Below are 14,270 nucleotides of genomic sequence, written 5' to 3' on the forward strand. Positions count from 1 at the left end.
GTGGCGGGCGAGCACCTAGGGTCCTCACCTGCCTGGGTCACAGTCAGGTCCAGGGCAAGCCGGCTACGTGGTTTCTCCCCTCCTCAGTACAGGGGCCACGCTAGAGACCGCCGTGGCTTCCCAGGGAGGCAGAAGCCGAGTCCGTCGAGCCTCAGGACCAGCAGTCAGAGCGGCCAGATATCCGCTGCAAGGCGCCAGCCTTCCATGGGCGCGCGCCGTCACCACCCCACTACCACACTTCCTTTGAATAGCACACTTGTCTGTGCTGTCAACACCCCACTATACTTCCCTTGAATAGCCCCACAAACTTGTGCTTATCTTTAGGGCTTGTCCAGGTAAAAGGCCTGCCCACAAGGGACATTTTGCGGCAAATGAAGCTTTTTTAAAAGTTAGGTTTATTAAAGTATTTATACACAAGTACAAATAGATGAGCTCTGAAAATACATACGGTCCTAGAACCATCACCAATCTAGATGGAAATATATCCACCACCCCAAAGTTCCATCGGGCTCTTTTGCAGCCTATTTCCTTCTCCACTCACAGGCACACTGTAGGAAAATGAACTTACTACTGGACATGGTTAATTCTCATGTCCAGTAACTAGAACTCAGTCCAAGTAATATAAGAAAGAAATCAGTCATTTAATCTACCAAACACAAAAATGCACTGGAAAAAAGGATTATGATAAAGCAATTTTTAAAAATGTTTTTCCTAAAGCCAAATTGAGCAGCAGGGGTTGTATACCTACTTTAGTGATACTGTTAGTAAGTTCTGATAACCTACTACTATTAAACCAGCCAATAATAATTTTTTTTGAGATGGAGTCTCACTCTGTTGACCAGGCTGGAGTGCAGTGGCATGATCTCGGCTCACTGCAACCTCCACCTCCTGGGTTTAAGCGATTCTTCTGCCTCAGCCTCCCAAGTAGCTGGGACTACAGGCATGTGCCACCATGCCTGGCTAATTTTTTTTTTTGCATTTTTAGTAGAAATGGGGTTTCACCATGTTGACCAGGCTGGTCTCGAACTCCTGACTTTAGTTGATCCGCCTACCTCCCAAAGTGCTGGGATTACAGGTGTCAGGCACTGTGCCTGGCAAAAAATTCTTAATGCACAGCACACAGTGAACTTGTAGCTATTAGTGGGAATGTTTTTAAGTCTTTCTTCACAACTTCAGGGCTTTTTCACTTTCTTGGTTGGATCCAACATCCATGGAATTTAAGACATCTTCATCCTTTGAGTGAAGTTGCAAAGTGTACTTATACTAGAGAAATTTTGTACAACCATACTCCTTGGGCCCCATTACAGCTCTACTGAAACATCCAAGACTCTTGTAAGATTCCCCAGGCTAAAAAGAAACACTCCATTAACATCTTATAAAGCCCACACGACTTTGGGTACATTAAGCTTTAGAAGAGTATTAATTTTTGCCAAGTAAAATGAAATACACAGGATTTGTACTACTCTCTCACTTGTTCCTTGAGCTCAGATTGGAATAACAAGTTTGACAAGTGAATCCCCTAAAATATCTAGTAACCTACTATATTTGAAATCCTTTTGCTCTCCATCAGGCTGCTCTAAACTGAAAAACCATTTAAACGAAAGGGTAGCTGTAGCTGGGAATTCAGTAGGATACTTCCAACAGTCCTGGTCAAAATGAAGACACTGCCCTGTGATGTTTGAAATTCAAGTAACTTTATTTAAATTCAAAAACAATCCTTAAAACTGCATTTAGAGTCAAGACCCTTTTGTATTATAAAAATCACAAGTATTTCTAAGAGACAAAAATACTTCTAGGTTAACTAGACCAGATCTGACTTTGGACTTTATTCTTTAAACAAACTGCAGAGAATAGAGAAAAAAATAGGTTATTTACAGAAAACAATATCTACATATGTACTTAGAGGTACAAATTTGGTGACAGAAAAGACTTCAGTATATGCTGGCATCTTAGAAGCAGTTCTCAAAGAGCTTAGTTTTATTTTCTTGAATTTTAAGAATGCCTAAGATCCTTCTTCATCCTCGATCTTGGGAGCCAAGTAGTATTTTAAGTGTCCCATATCAGCAATTTTATACTCTACAACTGAAAGACAGGAAGATGGTTAATTACTGAGGAGTATGTATCACATATGACTACTTACAAAACAAGGTTCAAATTTATTATCTTACCAAGGGGTACATCTGCAGACATACTGAGTGTCACCGTTGAAGAGAGTGGAGTGGCTTTTGTAAAGAAGTTCAGGTACCTCAGTGCAAAAGTTAGTTGAACTGGTTCATTCATCTCTATGGTAACCTACAAAACAAAAGATTCATCATTGAAAAACATCAAGAAAGTTGCAATCTATTAGCTCATTATATATTTATAAAAACCCACAAACACTTTTATTGGTCACTTTGGAGGGAGCTATGAAAATTTTGAAGACTGATACATAAAGCAAAAGACTCGATTATCTAGCTTGTCTTTCCTATAGCTATAATTTAGATAACCAAATTATATAACATGGGAAAGCTTTTCTTTATGGAAGTTTTTCTAATAAGCAGCCAATAAGTGAATAAAACGTATTAATTTCAGCTCTGCAAACTCTAATTAATGACTTAATGGATCTAGACAATGACTATTATAGCTGCTAACATTGCAAACACATCCAGACACCCTGTGCCTCCTACTAGAGGCACACACCACCACCTATATTCTTGCTCTCTCACCCCCGAAACAAAACACCCTGAATATCAAGGCTCCAGGGCTATAGCTACCAGTCTGTAGGACACACAGGGTAGAGGAATTTATGTATACACAGGAATGCAATCAGCAAAATCCAAACTCTGGAAAACTTAATAAATGATCTAATTTCTTCAACAAATAGATTGTAATGGAAGGGGGAAAATGAAATTAGGGGAAACCAGGCTAGGTGTGTTGGCACACACCTGTAGTCCCAGCTACTTGGGAAACTGAGGCAGGAGGATCACTTAAGCCCTGGAGTTTGAGGCTGTAGTGAACCGACTGCACCACCGCACTCCAGCCTGGGTGGACAGAGCAAGACCCTGTCTCAAAAACAAAGAAAAACAGAAGAAAAAAAAAACGAGGTTGGCAGGAGTGGAAATGTGATTCAGGAAACAGATAAAGAATCAGCTCCTAGACTTTATTAATTTAAAAAAAACCTTTCAACTGAATTTTACCTTTATTTAAACTAAATGTTGACTACCCATTCAAGGGACAAGAGAGCAATATGTAGTATTTATTGTAAGCTTATAATATGCCAGACACAGCATATGCTAAGCTCTTTAATGCTACCGTATTTAATCCTAACAAGGTTATGAGGTTAGGACCTTTGTCCTTGATTTACAAAGTTTTAATTTATGCCCAGGTTAGCAAGTTTTTTTTGTTTGTTTAAGATGGAATCTTGCTCTGTCACCCAGGCTGGAGGGGAGTGGCAGGATCTGGGCTCACAGCAACCTCCGCCTCCTCGGTTCAAGTCATTCTCCCATCTCAGCATTCCAAGTAGCTGGGATTACAGGTGTGCGCCACCACACCCGGCTAATTTTTATATTTTTAGTAGAGATGGGGTTTTGCCATGTTCTTTCTATTTTGGTTAAACAAGGGCTCTCTAGGTACTCTCAAAGTTGCATGGAGTCTGCTTTCTAGCCTTAGTGAGAAGTCTCCTTCCTGTTTAACCTTTGATTCCTACAGCCTGTGACTTTGGCTAAATTGTCACTTAAGGTTGCTCAGCCTGCTTCTCCACCTTTAAAATGGGCTACCAACTGGACCCACAACATGTAAGCTAATATTAGGATTACATAAGCGCTCCTAACAGGTAGACTTTTACTCCTAACCGTATCCTTCTATTGAGTTGCTGTCCTATGCTCAATTATTTGGTAAGAGAGTAAGTATCTCCAGAAAGCTAAAGGTTATACACCTAACTTCCCAATCCTACCCTTAAGAGCCGGTGTGGACTTGATCCACATAAACCACTGTTCTGTGGTATGTACACGTGCTGAATTTGTATTCCCTTCTTGCAAATATAATTCTAAATTGGATGACACTTATAAATCAGTTGCAGATTTCAACAGTATCTCAATTTTCAGAAATTACTTGGGATCCAATTCTGTCTACTTTTAATTTTAGCAATTAACCTAATAAGCAGTATTATAATTCTCTTCAAACTATTTTCTTTTTACTTAAAAACTACTTACAGCTTCCTCCTCTTTATCGACATTACTTGTCTGTGACAATTTAATGTTTCCATTTCCAAGTTCTCCACTTGCAGAAAATTTCACTCCGTCTTTTGCACAGGAAATTACAACAGCATCTCCAATATGGCTGAGATCTCGGCATATACGTGCAAATTCACCAGAAGGCATCTTTACTACACAGCTGTACTCCTGTTCCTATTAAGAACAAAAATTTTCCAAAAGTTAATTGTTAGAAATTTAATGATTTGGCATCCTCACTTTCTTAAAAGGCAACATCTAAACAACTCAGAATCAATATTTTCTGATTACTTTAAAATATGACTTGTGTAATTTCTTAACAAACTCCACTCAAAAAAATAAATGGCTATTAAACGCACTATCCAGGGAACAAGAGCCTCTTCCTCCTCATCCTCCAGGGATAAAGTAAGAGAATATTAGAGTATGGCACAGAAATCATGATGGCGCAAGCAGGCCTAACTACTTTCTAAAAGAAAACGAGAATATGATATTAGGCATTTTCAACATTCAAACATTTCTTCTCTCCTTTGGTGTTTATAAACCTAACCTGGATAAATTTCTTCCAAGACAGCTTTAAAATCCACTTAATAAAAACCAAGCATTCTAGAAGGAAACAAATTTTAAAAGAGGTTCATGGAAGTTAATGCAAATAGACAACTGGCAGTAAACAATAAATTTAACCTGTGAGTTTCAGACTTGTGGTAAACAACAACTATCCAAATACTAAAATCTCTCTCTGAAACATGCACCAGTAGATACATTTCTAGAAAAAGTTGTTACGAAGTAGGCTTAAATTATATTAACATATCTTGACGGAGGAGGATCACTTGAGGCCAGGAGTTCCAGACCAGCCTGGGCAAGACTGCCCCCACGCCCACACACAAAAATGGAAAAATTAGCCAGGTGTGGTGGGACAGGCCTGTAGTCCTTCCTAGCCACTTAGGAGACTAAGGCAAGAGGACTGCTTGAGCCCGGGAATCCCAGGTTAGAGAGAGCTATATGGCACTGCTGCACTCCAGCCTGGGCAACAGAGCCAAGACCCTGCCTGTAAGAATAAACAAACATTCTATGACATAACCATCGTGCCTGTGTACAGCACTCTCTACAATGAGAAACTGATACTCACTGGAATTCCAAGTTGTTCAACATCTAAGTCCATCAACTTCATTTCATAGTCTGAAACTTTCTCCTGGTCTACCAAAAGAAAGCAGATGCTTTTGAGAAATACTGACACAGAGTTTTGATTTTCTGTAGCTTCGTAACTCGGTCAAAAGGTACGACTTACTTGGTGCTTCAAATACCAGCGCCAAGGTATCCGCGTTATCTTCGGCCCTTAGTGTAATGATATCTTCATTGCCGGCGCATTTGAGGATTTTGGACATACTAGAAGACAGGAGACACGTGGTTTCAAATCAACGCCATCTGCAGAAGGGCTGTATTTCTAACGCGGTTAGAAGGGGTCACCACTCTCACCCATCAGGCCGTCTCAGAACTGCTGGAGGGTGCCATTATTAATGCAGACGTTTTGGGATGCATCTGGCAGTATTTATACTAAAATACCACCAGCAGTGTCCCTTCTGGATAGAAACAATCTCCTGCCACTAAGTAGGATGACAGGCTGACACATTTCTCGCAAGGGCATTATAAAGCATTTAAAGTCAACCGCGACTGAGCCGGGAGGATCGCTTGAGCCCAGAAGTTGGAGACCAGCCCGGGCAACACACCGAGACCGTCTCAGAAACAAAAAAGCCACAACTAAAGCGTCCATTCAAGGCCGACAGGATTTAGTGAGCAAAGAGCCCTGGAGCAGTGTTCCTGGCACTGCGGAAAAACCCTTGATTTTCCCGCCACCACCCGCTTTGTGACTTTGGCGCGAAAAAGCAGGTTCGCGCAGCAGCCAGCGCGGGCTTTTCCGAACCGCGCGCTCAGCTGGGCCCCACCCCGCTGCGTGGAAGGCCAATGAGAAGGCGCGGATGGCCCACGCCAGCCAATGAGGGCTAGGCTCGAAAGCGCTCCCGCCAAGCACCGGAGGTGCCGGCGGGCCGGGGCCGGCTTCCCGGCGCCGCGAGGCTCACCTGGTGAGGTTCACGCCCATGGCCAGGTTGCGGTCGCAGCGGTAGGTGTCGAAGCCCTCAGACCGCAGGGTGAGCTGCACCAAAGAGACGTGGGACGAGTCCATGCTCTGCAGGTTTACGCCGCTGGAGCTAATGTCCCAGCAGGCCTCGTTGATGAGGTCCTTGAGTGCCTCCAACACCTTCTTGAGGATGGAGCCCTGGACCAGGCGCGCCTCGAACATGGTGGCGGAGTGGCAACAACGCCGCTACAGGCAGGCGGGAAGGAGGAAAGTCTAGCTGGTTTCGGCTTCAGGAGCCTCAGAGCGAGCGGGCGAACGTCGCGACGACAGGCTGAGACCTAGAAAGACAACGACCACTCTGCTGCGCCTGCAACCGTTTAATGCCGCCGCGTCCGCAAGCGCGCGCTCTCACCCTGCGCCGCGTTGCGACGTCACCACGCTGTCCAGCCCACGGCCTTGCGGGGAAGACTTTAGGGCCAATCGTGTCCATGCTCCCCGCGAGGCCCGCCCCCTAGAGCATACATTGGAGGAAGCGGGCGCAGGGCGGGGCAGCGTCCCGCAGGTCTCCCCGCCTCTTTGACTCCTGAACCCGGCCGCAGAACAAGTCTGGGCATATGTGGGTATCAGGCCCTGGCCTCGGCTCGTCAAGCCCCAGCTTTATGGTGCCTCCTCAGCCTCCCACTACGTGGGTAGAAAGTTTCCAGCCACGAAAGTGAAAGTGAAATGCAAATCAAGCCTACCGGGAGGAAAAGCCTCCTTGCAGCCTGAAGAGTACAGCTGCTGCAAATATGCACTTTATTTTTCAATTACAGAATTGATGCGCTCTTAAGTGTCACAGGATAAAGAGGTGAATTGTTCTGTTAAACTTAGCTCCCTATCATCCTCTTAACATTCCCCCGCCAGCTCTTATAATCACTCAATCGTTCATTGTATAAAGCTTTTAAAGCTTTTTTAAAAGTTCGAATACACTTTTTTTAAAAAATGCACTCATTCCGTAAACTCTTGGAAAAGTACTTAATAAAGTACATTTAATTTTATGCCACGTACGTCTTTTTTCATATCAGTACCTCTTTAAAACATAGCATCACATGTATATAACATAATTTATCAATCTCCTGTTGTTTAACTACAAACACCTTTGAGCACTTAGGCAATTTTGGTGATATCAACTCCTTGAAGTAATACGGCTGAGTCAAAGAGCGTACACATTTAATATTTTTTCTTTTCTTTTCTTTTCTTTTTGAGATGGAGTCCTGCTCTGTCATCCAGGCTGGAGTGCAGTGGCGCGATCTCAGCTCACTGCAACCTCCGCCTCCCAGGTTCAAGTGATTCTCCTGCCTCAGCCTCCCGAGTATCTGGGATTACAGGTGGCTACCACCACGCCCGGCTAATTTTTGTATTATTATTATTATTATTTTTTCAGTAGAGACGGGGTTTCACCATGTTGGCCAGGCTGGTCTTGAACACCTGACCTGAGGTGATCCACCTGCCTCGGCCTCTCAAAGTGCTGGGATTACAGGCGTGAGCCACCACGCCCAGCCAGAGATTTTCAACTGTTACAGGATGGACAGGATTTGTTGTTTCTCTCTTGCTTTCTTTACACCACTTCTCTTTAGTTACTTTTAATACCTTGGTCAGCAGAATTCTTTAGTTTTTCTACCATGTATCTAGGTATGGATTTAGTTTTATTTGTCTTGTTGAGGGAACTGAAGATTCATTTCAAGTCTGACATATTCTCAATCATTATGGCTTCAAATATCTCCTCTCCTTAGTCTATTCTTTATCTCTGGAATGCCTTTCTTTCCTTTTTTTTTTTTTTTCTAGTTCAGCTGTGACTCCATACAAGGTTCTAAGATGAGTTTCACAGTCTCTTCCCTGGATTCTGTGGAGACTTAACTTTACCCTTCTGTATCAGCCTCCTAATGCACTGGGTCAGCCTTAAAAGGGAACAGGAAAGGGCAGTTCTATTATAAGATGCCTTCAATTGTAATATGTACCATTATTTTATGTAGCACAAGCAAGAAAACTGTCAAACTTTTTTTTTTTATTATTATTTTCTAGAGAGGGGAGTCTCCCTTTGATACCCAGGCTGGAGTGCAGTGGCAAGATGACTGCTCACTGCCACCTCCAACTTCTAGGCTCGAGGGATCCTCTTGCCACCTCCCAAATAGCTGGGACTACAGGGGTGCACCACTGTACCTGGCTAATTTTTAAATGTTTTTGTAGAGAGAAGGTCCCACTATGTCGCTCTGGCTAGTCTCCAACTCCTGGGCTCAAGCAATCTTCCCAATCGGTCTCCCAAAGTGTGAGATTACAGGCATGAGCCACTGTGCCCAGCCTCAAACTGTTACACAATGCTTTATCACTTAGAATTTCTTTTTTTTTTTTCTTTTTCTTTTGAGACAGAGTCTCACTCTATCGCCCAGGCTGGAGTGCAGTGGTGTGATCTTGGCTAACCGCAATCTCCGCCTCCTGGGTTCAAGCAATTCTCATGCCTCAGCCTCCTGAATAGCTAGGATTATAGGCATGCGCCATCGCACTTGGCTAATTTTTGTATTTTTAGTAGAGACGGGGTTTTGCCATGTTGGCCAGGTTGGTCTTGAACTCCTGACCTCATGTGATCTGCCTGCCTTGGCCTCCCAAAGTGCTGGGATTACAGGCATGAGCCACCGTGCCCGGGTCTATTTTGTTTTAAAAGAACTTTTAGACTTTAAAAACATTCTTATTATATATTACTCTTGTGCAAACATGAAAAAATTTAAGCTACATTAGTTAAGGCATTCCTACTGTTTCTCCACTCAGTTAGTTGCTGATACTGCTGTTTTTCTGTATAATATCCTACTCTGTGTTGTCAAGGGTATTGATGATGCAGTATTTTTCAATAGTGCTATTCTATTGTCTCTGGAATTTCTTGCAAGCCTCTGCTACTCATTTGTAAGTTTTGATGTTGGCACTTTCTTGCTTTATGTGTGATGGACTACCCATTTGCATACATCTCAATATCAAAACATAATACAGCATCATCTGTTTGTGGTTATTTTCCTTTCTTGGGTCCGTTAAAATCTCAGTTCCTTTGCAAAATGTGGAATGTGTTCATTCCTCCAGTGAGGAACATTTGCTTCACTAAAAACAAATGCATATGCTCCACTACTCTGTTTCAGTTCTGTCTGCTTACATAATAACATTTTGGTTTAATGCCAAATTACATGTAATAGATTTGAAGACATTGTAAATGACAATTAAACTCTATCCATGTGGGATCCACCATGTACATCAATCTGTTTATTTCTGCTATTACAGAAGTGATGTCCTCCTAAAAGTGTGAAATGATAAAGAGGTGTACAGTTATGTAAATTTTATGTTAAACTGAAATGAGGACATAAACATGCCTATGACTGTGGTCAGAGAAGGCCTCTCTGAGGAGGTAGCATCTTATCAGAGAAGACAGCTGCTTGGAGAGTTGGGAAAAAGCATTCTAGGCTGAGAGAATAGCATGATTATAAAGGTCAGCATACTTGGAATATATTCAGACAAGTTTGATGTAGAACTCAGACTGATGTGTCTGAAGCAAGAGTGGCGCAAGGTGAGGTTGCAGAGAGGCTGGGGTGAGCTCTTGCAGGACTTTGTAGGCTCTCTAAAAGTGCAAGGGAATGTGGTCAACAGCAGATCTTTGATGTGACCCAATTTACATTTTAAGTGGCTACTCTAACATCTAGTAAAGGTACTATTGGATCAGTGGAAGAAAGAATGAAGTAAATTTTGATCAGATAATTGGTTAAACTATTAGAAAAGAATAAAAGCTGTAGACTTTTCTGGATGGGCGCAGTGGCTCATGCCTGTAATCCCAGAACTTTGGGAGGCTGAGGTAGGTGGATCATCTGAGGTCAGGAGTTCGAGACCAGCCAGGCCAACATGGTGAAACCCCGTCTCTACTAAAAATACAAAAATTAGCTGGGCGTGGTGGTGCACACCTGTAATTCCAGATACTAGGGAGGGTGACACAGGAGAATTGCTTGAACCCGGGAGGCAGAGGTTGCAGTGAACCAAGATTGCGCCACTGTACTCCAGCCTGGGTGACGGAGCAAACCTCCATCTTGAAAAAAAAAAAGACTTTTCCTAATAATTATTCACTGAATTCTAGGTAAAGAATTCAAATTCAAATCTTGACCCAATAAGAAATGGAAAAATATTTTGGTAAATATTTATGAGATCTTCCTATGGGCTTCCAAACATAAGAAAAAAAACCCATAAAACATAATGAATGACCATACAAGTTTTAAGACTTCAGTATGCCTCAAAGGATTATATTGGTTAGTATAGTTTAGGTTTCAGTGACAGAGAACTCAACTTGAATGGATTAAGAGAAATAGAAAATTTATTCATCTAAACAAAAAGCCAGAGGTATCTGGCCTCCACTGTCCAGTCCTAGTCTTCATAAACGTGAAGTTTGTTAGCCACATTAATAAGCAAAGAAATGTGAATTCAATGGAGACAGAATTTTAACCTACCAAATTAATAAAAATCATGTTAACACCTGGTGTGTTAGGAAGGATTCAAGGAAGTAGGCACTTAAATACATTGCAAGTGGGAGTATACATTGGTATAATTTTTCTGGTGGAAACTTAGAAATGTGTATCAAAAGCCTTAGAATTTTACTTATTCTTTGACACAGAAATTCGATCTCTAGGGTTTTTTCCTACAGAAGAAATCAGGGGAATTTACCAAGATCAAGCATGCTTAAGAATGTTTCTTGAGCCAGGTGCAGTGGCTGACGCCTGTAATCCCAGCACTTTGGGAGGCCCAGGTGGGCGGATCACCTGAGGTCAAGAGTTCAAAACCAGCCTGACCTAAAACCCCTGTCTCTACTAAAAATACAAAAATTAGCCGGCTGTGGTGGCAGGCGCCTGTAGTCCCAGCTACTCGGGAGGCTGAGACAGGAGAATTGCTTGAACCTGGGAGGCGGAGGTTGCAGTGAGCCGAGATCACACCATTGCACTCCAGCCTGAGCAACAAGAGGGAAACTCTGTCTAAAAACAAACAAACAAACAAAAAAACAAAAAACGAAAAGAGAGAGAGAGAAGGGCTCTAAAGCTGGCCTAAAGCCCTATTAGCATGACTTCCACCAGACCCCTGTTCGTCACCCAGTACTGACTTCAGGAATATACTTGATCTGAGTTCCATTAACCTGAGAGGGCTGAGTGTAATGGATGAGAAGTTTGTTCAGACCACATTTTAGGATGTTATCCATCCTAGTAATCATACTGTGCATTCTATAATTCTGACTTATGTGCATTGATTCTCCAAGCCTCCTTTTATTAGGCTGGATTTGAAAAGGAGCAGCTGAGTTTCTAGAAGGACTGACATGACACTCACTTAGATATGACCTTTCATACCTACGTGCCCCTGAAGGTGAAGTTCTAGACACTAACATCTCCACCTGTCTTAGAAGATCATCTTGCTCGAGTGCTGTGGCTCATGCCTGTAATCCCAGAACTTTAGGAGGCCTATGTGGGAGGATTGCTCGAGCCCAGGAGTTTAAGACCAGCCTGAGCAATAAAGTGAGACTTCATCGCTACACAAAAATTTAAAAGTTAGCTGGGTGTGGTGCTGCACACCTGTAGTCCAAGCTACTCGGGCATATGCTCATATAGAAATCAGGAATATATAATGCTGTTTTCAGAATTCTCACTACCTGCCCCAAAACTCACAGCTCAGGTCAAAATTACCAATAGGAAATTTTAGCCAGGCATGGTAGCTCATGCCTGTAATCCCAGCACTTTGGGAGACCTAGGCGGGAGGATCTCTTGAACCCAGGAGTTCAAGACCAGTCTGGGCAACATAGTGAGACCCTGTCTCTAAAAAAAAGGAGAAATAAATTAACTAAAATTTAAAAATTGAAAAGAAGAAAAATGTAAAATTATATATTTTTAAAAAACGAAATTGCAATTCTTTTGTGTGCAAGTGTCTCATTGTGAGATTACAATATGCTTAAGTTGGGGACCCAGTGTTACATGTGTTTTACATCACTTACAGGGCAGTGAATAGAAAGAACAGGAAATACCAAAGGCAATGCTGGAGCAACACAAGTATTAATAAATGCAGGCAGGCAGTATAGTATGGTGGTTAGAGTGTGGGCTGGTAACAAACCTGTTTGTGTTCTAATTCTTACTAGGCACTTTCTAGCTGGGAGACCTTGGCTAAGGTCCTTTTAAAAGTTTTAAATCCATCCAACAAGTACTTACAATGGATGTGTCAAAGACATAGAGGATGCACAGTTAACAAAGTAGACAGCACTTCTGTCCCAAAAAAGGTCTTTCCATAGTTCAGAAGACAAATTTGAAAAACTGAGGAAGGGCCAGGCTCGGTGGCTCACGCCTGTAATCCCAGCACTTTGGAAGGCGGAGGCGGACGGATCACCTGAGGTCAGGAGTTCGAGACCAGCCTGACCAATATGGTGAAACCCCGTCTCTACTAAAAATACAAAAGTTAGCCAGGCGTGGTGGCGCGCACCTTGGAATTGTTTGAGCCCGGGAGGCAGAGGTTGCAGTGAGTCGAGATCATGCCACTGCACTCCAGCCTGGGCGACAGAGCGAGACTCCGTCACAAACAAACAAACAAACAAACAAACAAAAAAACCACTGAGGAAGATCTTAACTGTAAAATTCAAATCATACCCACTTCCAACCCATGTGTGGATTAAACGAGATAAGCCAACTAAAGCGATTACTCAGCTCAGTGCCTAGTATACAATTAGTGCTCAACAAGTACTAGCGACCGCTTGGCAAAGCAAAGCAGACTGAAGTGTGGGTTTCATTTCTCATCATGTGATAAGTGATACAATGCTCTTAACCAGGTCGGCTCACCTGGCCTTTCCATTCGACCTAAATAACGTCTACTTACTTGCGTAAGGGAAGAGCTCTGGCCCAGGTCAGCAAGCATTCGTCAGGCTAGAGCCTCCGGGTGGCGCTTCTCGCCCTCAGTAACCGGTTACCTCCAGAACCAGGGGGCCAGCTCCGGCCATCCGCGGTTAAGCGGGAGCTCCCATTGGCTAATCGCACACTGAAACGCACGTCTTTTCCCGCCCCTGACGCTGCCGCCCAATGCGCGCCTCTCGACTCTGCTCCGCCCCGCCCCGCCCCCGTCGCCCTGCCTCCCTGGCGTATTTGCGCCATTGGTGGATATTCCGGACCGTGATGGTGGCGCTGCGCGTGCGCACTCGCTCCGAGCCCTGCTCCCGGGAGAGGGAGCTCTCGGGTCGGGGCTAGGGAAGGCTGACCCCGCTGGGTCCGGGTGAAAGGGCGGCGACGGCACTGGGTGGGGCCGAGCTCCAGGGCTGGCTGCTGGGCTGCTAAGGGAATTGTGAGCCGCTCGGATCCGCGCGCCTCCCGGGCGGGGCGGGGCCGGCCGTGGGAGTCCGCGCGTGCCCGCTTCGAGCTGCCTGCTCTGGCGGCTTCGCTGCTAGCTCGCGGCGACGTCGGGCCGGTTTTTCCAGGATGACAGAGCTGAGGCAGAGGGTGGCCCATGAGCCGGATGCGCCACCCGAGGACAAGGTAGCGGCAGCGTCGGGGTGGGCGCGGCCGGGACAGCGGCGCATCCGGGAGGCCTGCGGGGGACGCGCGCAGAGGGGTCGTCTTGTTCTCTGACCCTTTGTCGCAGCCGACGGCGGCCCCGGGCCCGGGTAGCGCGAAGGGCCCTCGGGTGCCCGGCCTTCGCGGCGCGCGCGTCAGGGGTCGGCGGGTCGGGGTCCCGGCTCAGGGTCTGACTGAAGTGGCTCCCCCGGGGCGCAGGAAGGAGCTTCTCGGGAGTGGCGCACGGCCTCCTGCCTCGCTGGGCTGGCTGCGGGGACTCCCCTCTCCCCCAACTCCGTGAGGCCTTCCTGGAGGTGAAGATATGCAGAGCCTTCTTAGGGAGGCGGCTCCTCTGAGCGCAACTTAGGCTCTCCGTTCCCTTTTACAATGTTATTATTTTGGGGGGTGGGGGAATCAGGA

The 14,270-nt window shown here is 44.7% G+C and overlaps 2 protein-coding genes and 1 non-coding gene across 10 annotated transcripts in view; 1 reads left to right on the plus strand and 2 right to left on the minus strand.

Annotated features, from left to right (window-relative positions):
- Positions 1-1,677: 1,677 nt before the first annotated feature.
- Positions 1,678-13,445, minus strand: PCNA (proliferating cell nuclear antigen). Its single transcript, XM_001165515.6, has 7 exons — positions 13,183-13,445; positions 6,284-6,620; positions 5,494-5,591; positions 5,335-5,402; positions 4,191-4,385; positions 2,169-2,292; positions 1,678-2,082 (listed from the first exon to the last, which is right to left on the minus strand). The coding sequence occupies exons 2-7, from the start codon at positions 6,502-6,504 to the stop codon at positions 2,003-2,005; spliced, it is 786 nt and encodes a 261-aa protein (XP_001165515.1). The 5' UTR covers positions 6,505-6,620; positions 13,183-13,445; the 3' UTR covers positions 1,678-2,002.
- On the minus strand, positions 8,110-8,232 carry LOC112206583 (small nucleolar RNA SNORA26). The gene has a single exon (XR_002941000.1). It is a non-coding gene; the product is annotated as a small nucleolar RNA SNORA26 (small nucleolar RNA).
- Positions 13,446-13,496: 51 nt separating the features above from the next.
- The window catches only part of CDS2 (CDP-diacylglycerol synthase 2), a 66,065-nt gene continuing 65,291 nt past the window's right edge, over positions 13,497-14,270 (plus strand). For 4 of the 8 annotated variants that reach the window (XM_054674278.2, XM_016937182.4, XM_063802475.1 and 1 more), the window contains exon 1: positions 13,699-13,832. In XM_054674278.2, coding sequence (XP_054530253.1) covers positions 13,776-13,832 — 57 coding nt within the window. In that variant the 5' untranslated portion in view covers positions 13,699-13,775. 8 annotated transcript variants of the gene reach the window in all.

The sequence above is a fragment of the Pan troglodytes genome, chromosome 21, assembly GCF_028858775.2.
Source record: "Pan troglodytes isolate AG18354 chromosome 21, NHGRI_mPanTro3-v2.0_pri, whole genome shotgun sequence".
Lineage (NCBI taxonomy): Eukaryota > Metazoa > Chordata > Mammalia > Primates > Hominidae > Pan > Pan troglodytes.

Excerpts from the sequence above, each read along its gene's own strand:
- PCNA (XM_001165515.6), bottom strand. The coding sequence starts at position 6,504 with ATGTTCGAGGCGCGCCTGGTCCAGGGCTCCATCCTCAAGAAGGTGTTG. Across the intron at positions 5,592-6,283 it reads ATGGGCGTGAACCTCACCAG|TATGTCCAAAATCCTCAAAT; the intron begins GTGAGCCTCGCG and ends CCTGTCTTCTAG. Across the intron at positions 5,403-5,493 it reads GCTGGTATTTGAAGCACCAA|ACCAGGAGAAAGTTTCAGAC; the intron begins GTAAGTCGTACC and ends TTCTTTTGGTAG.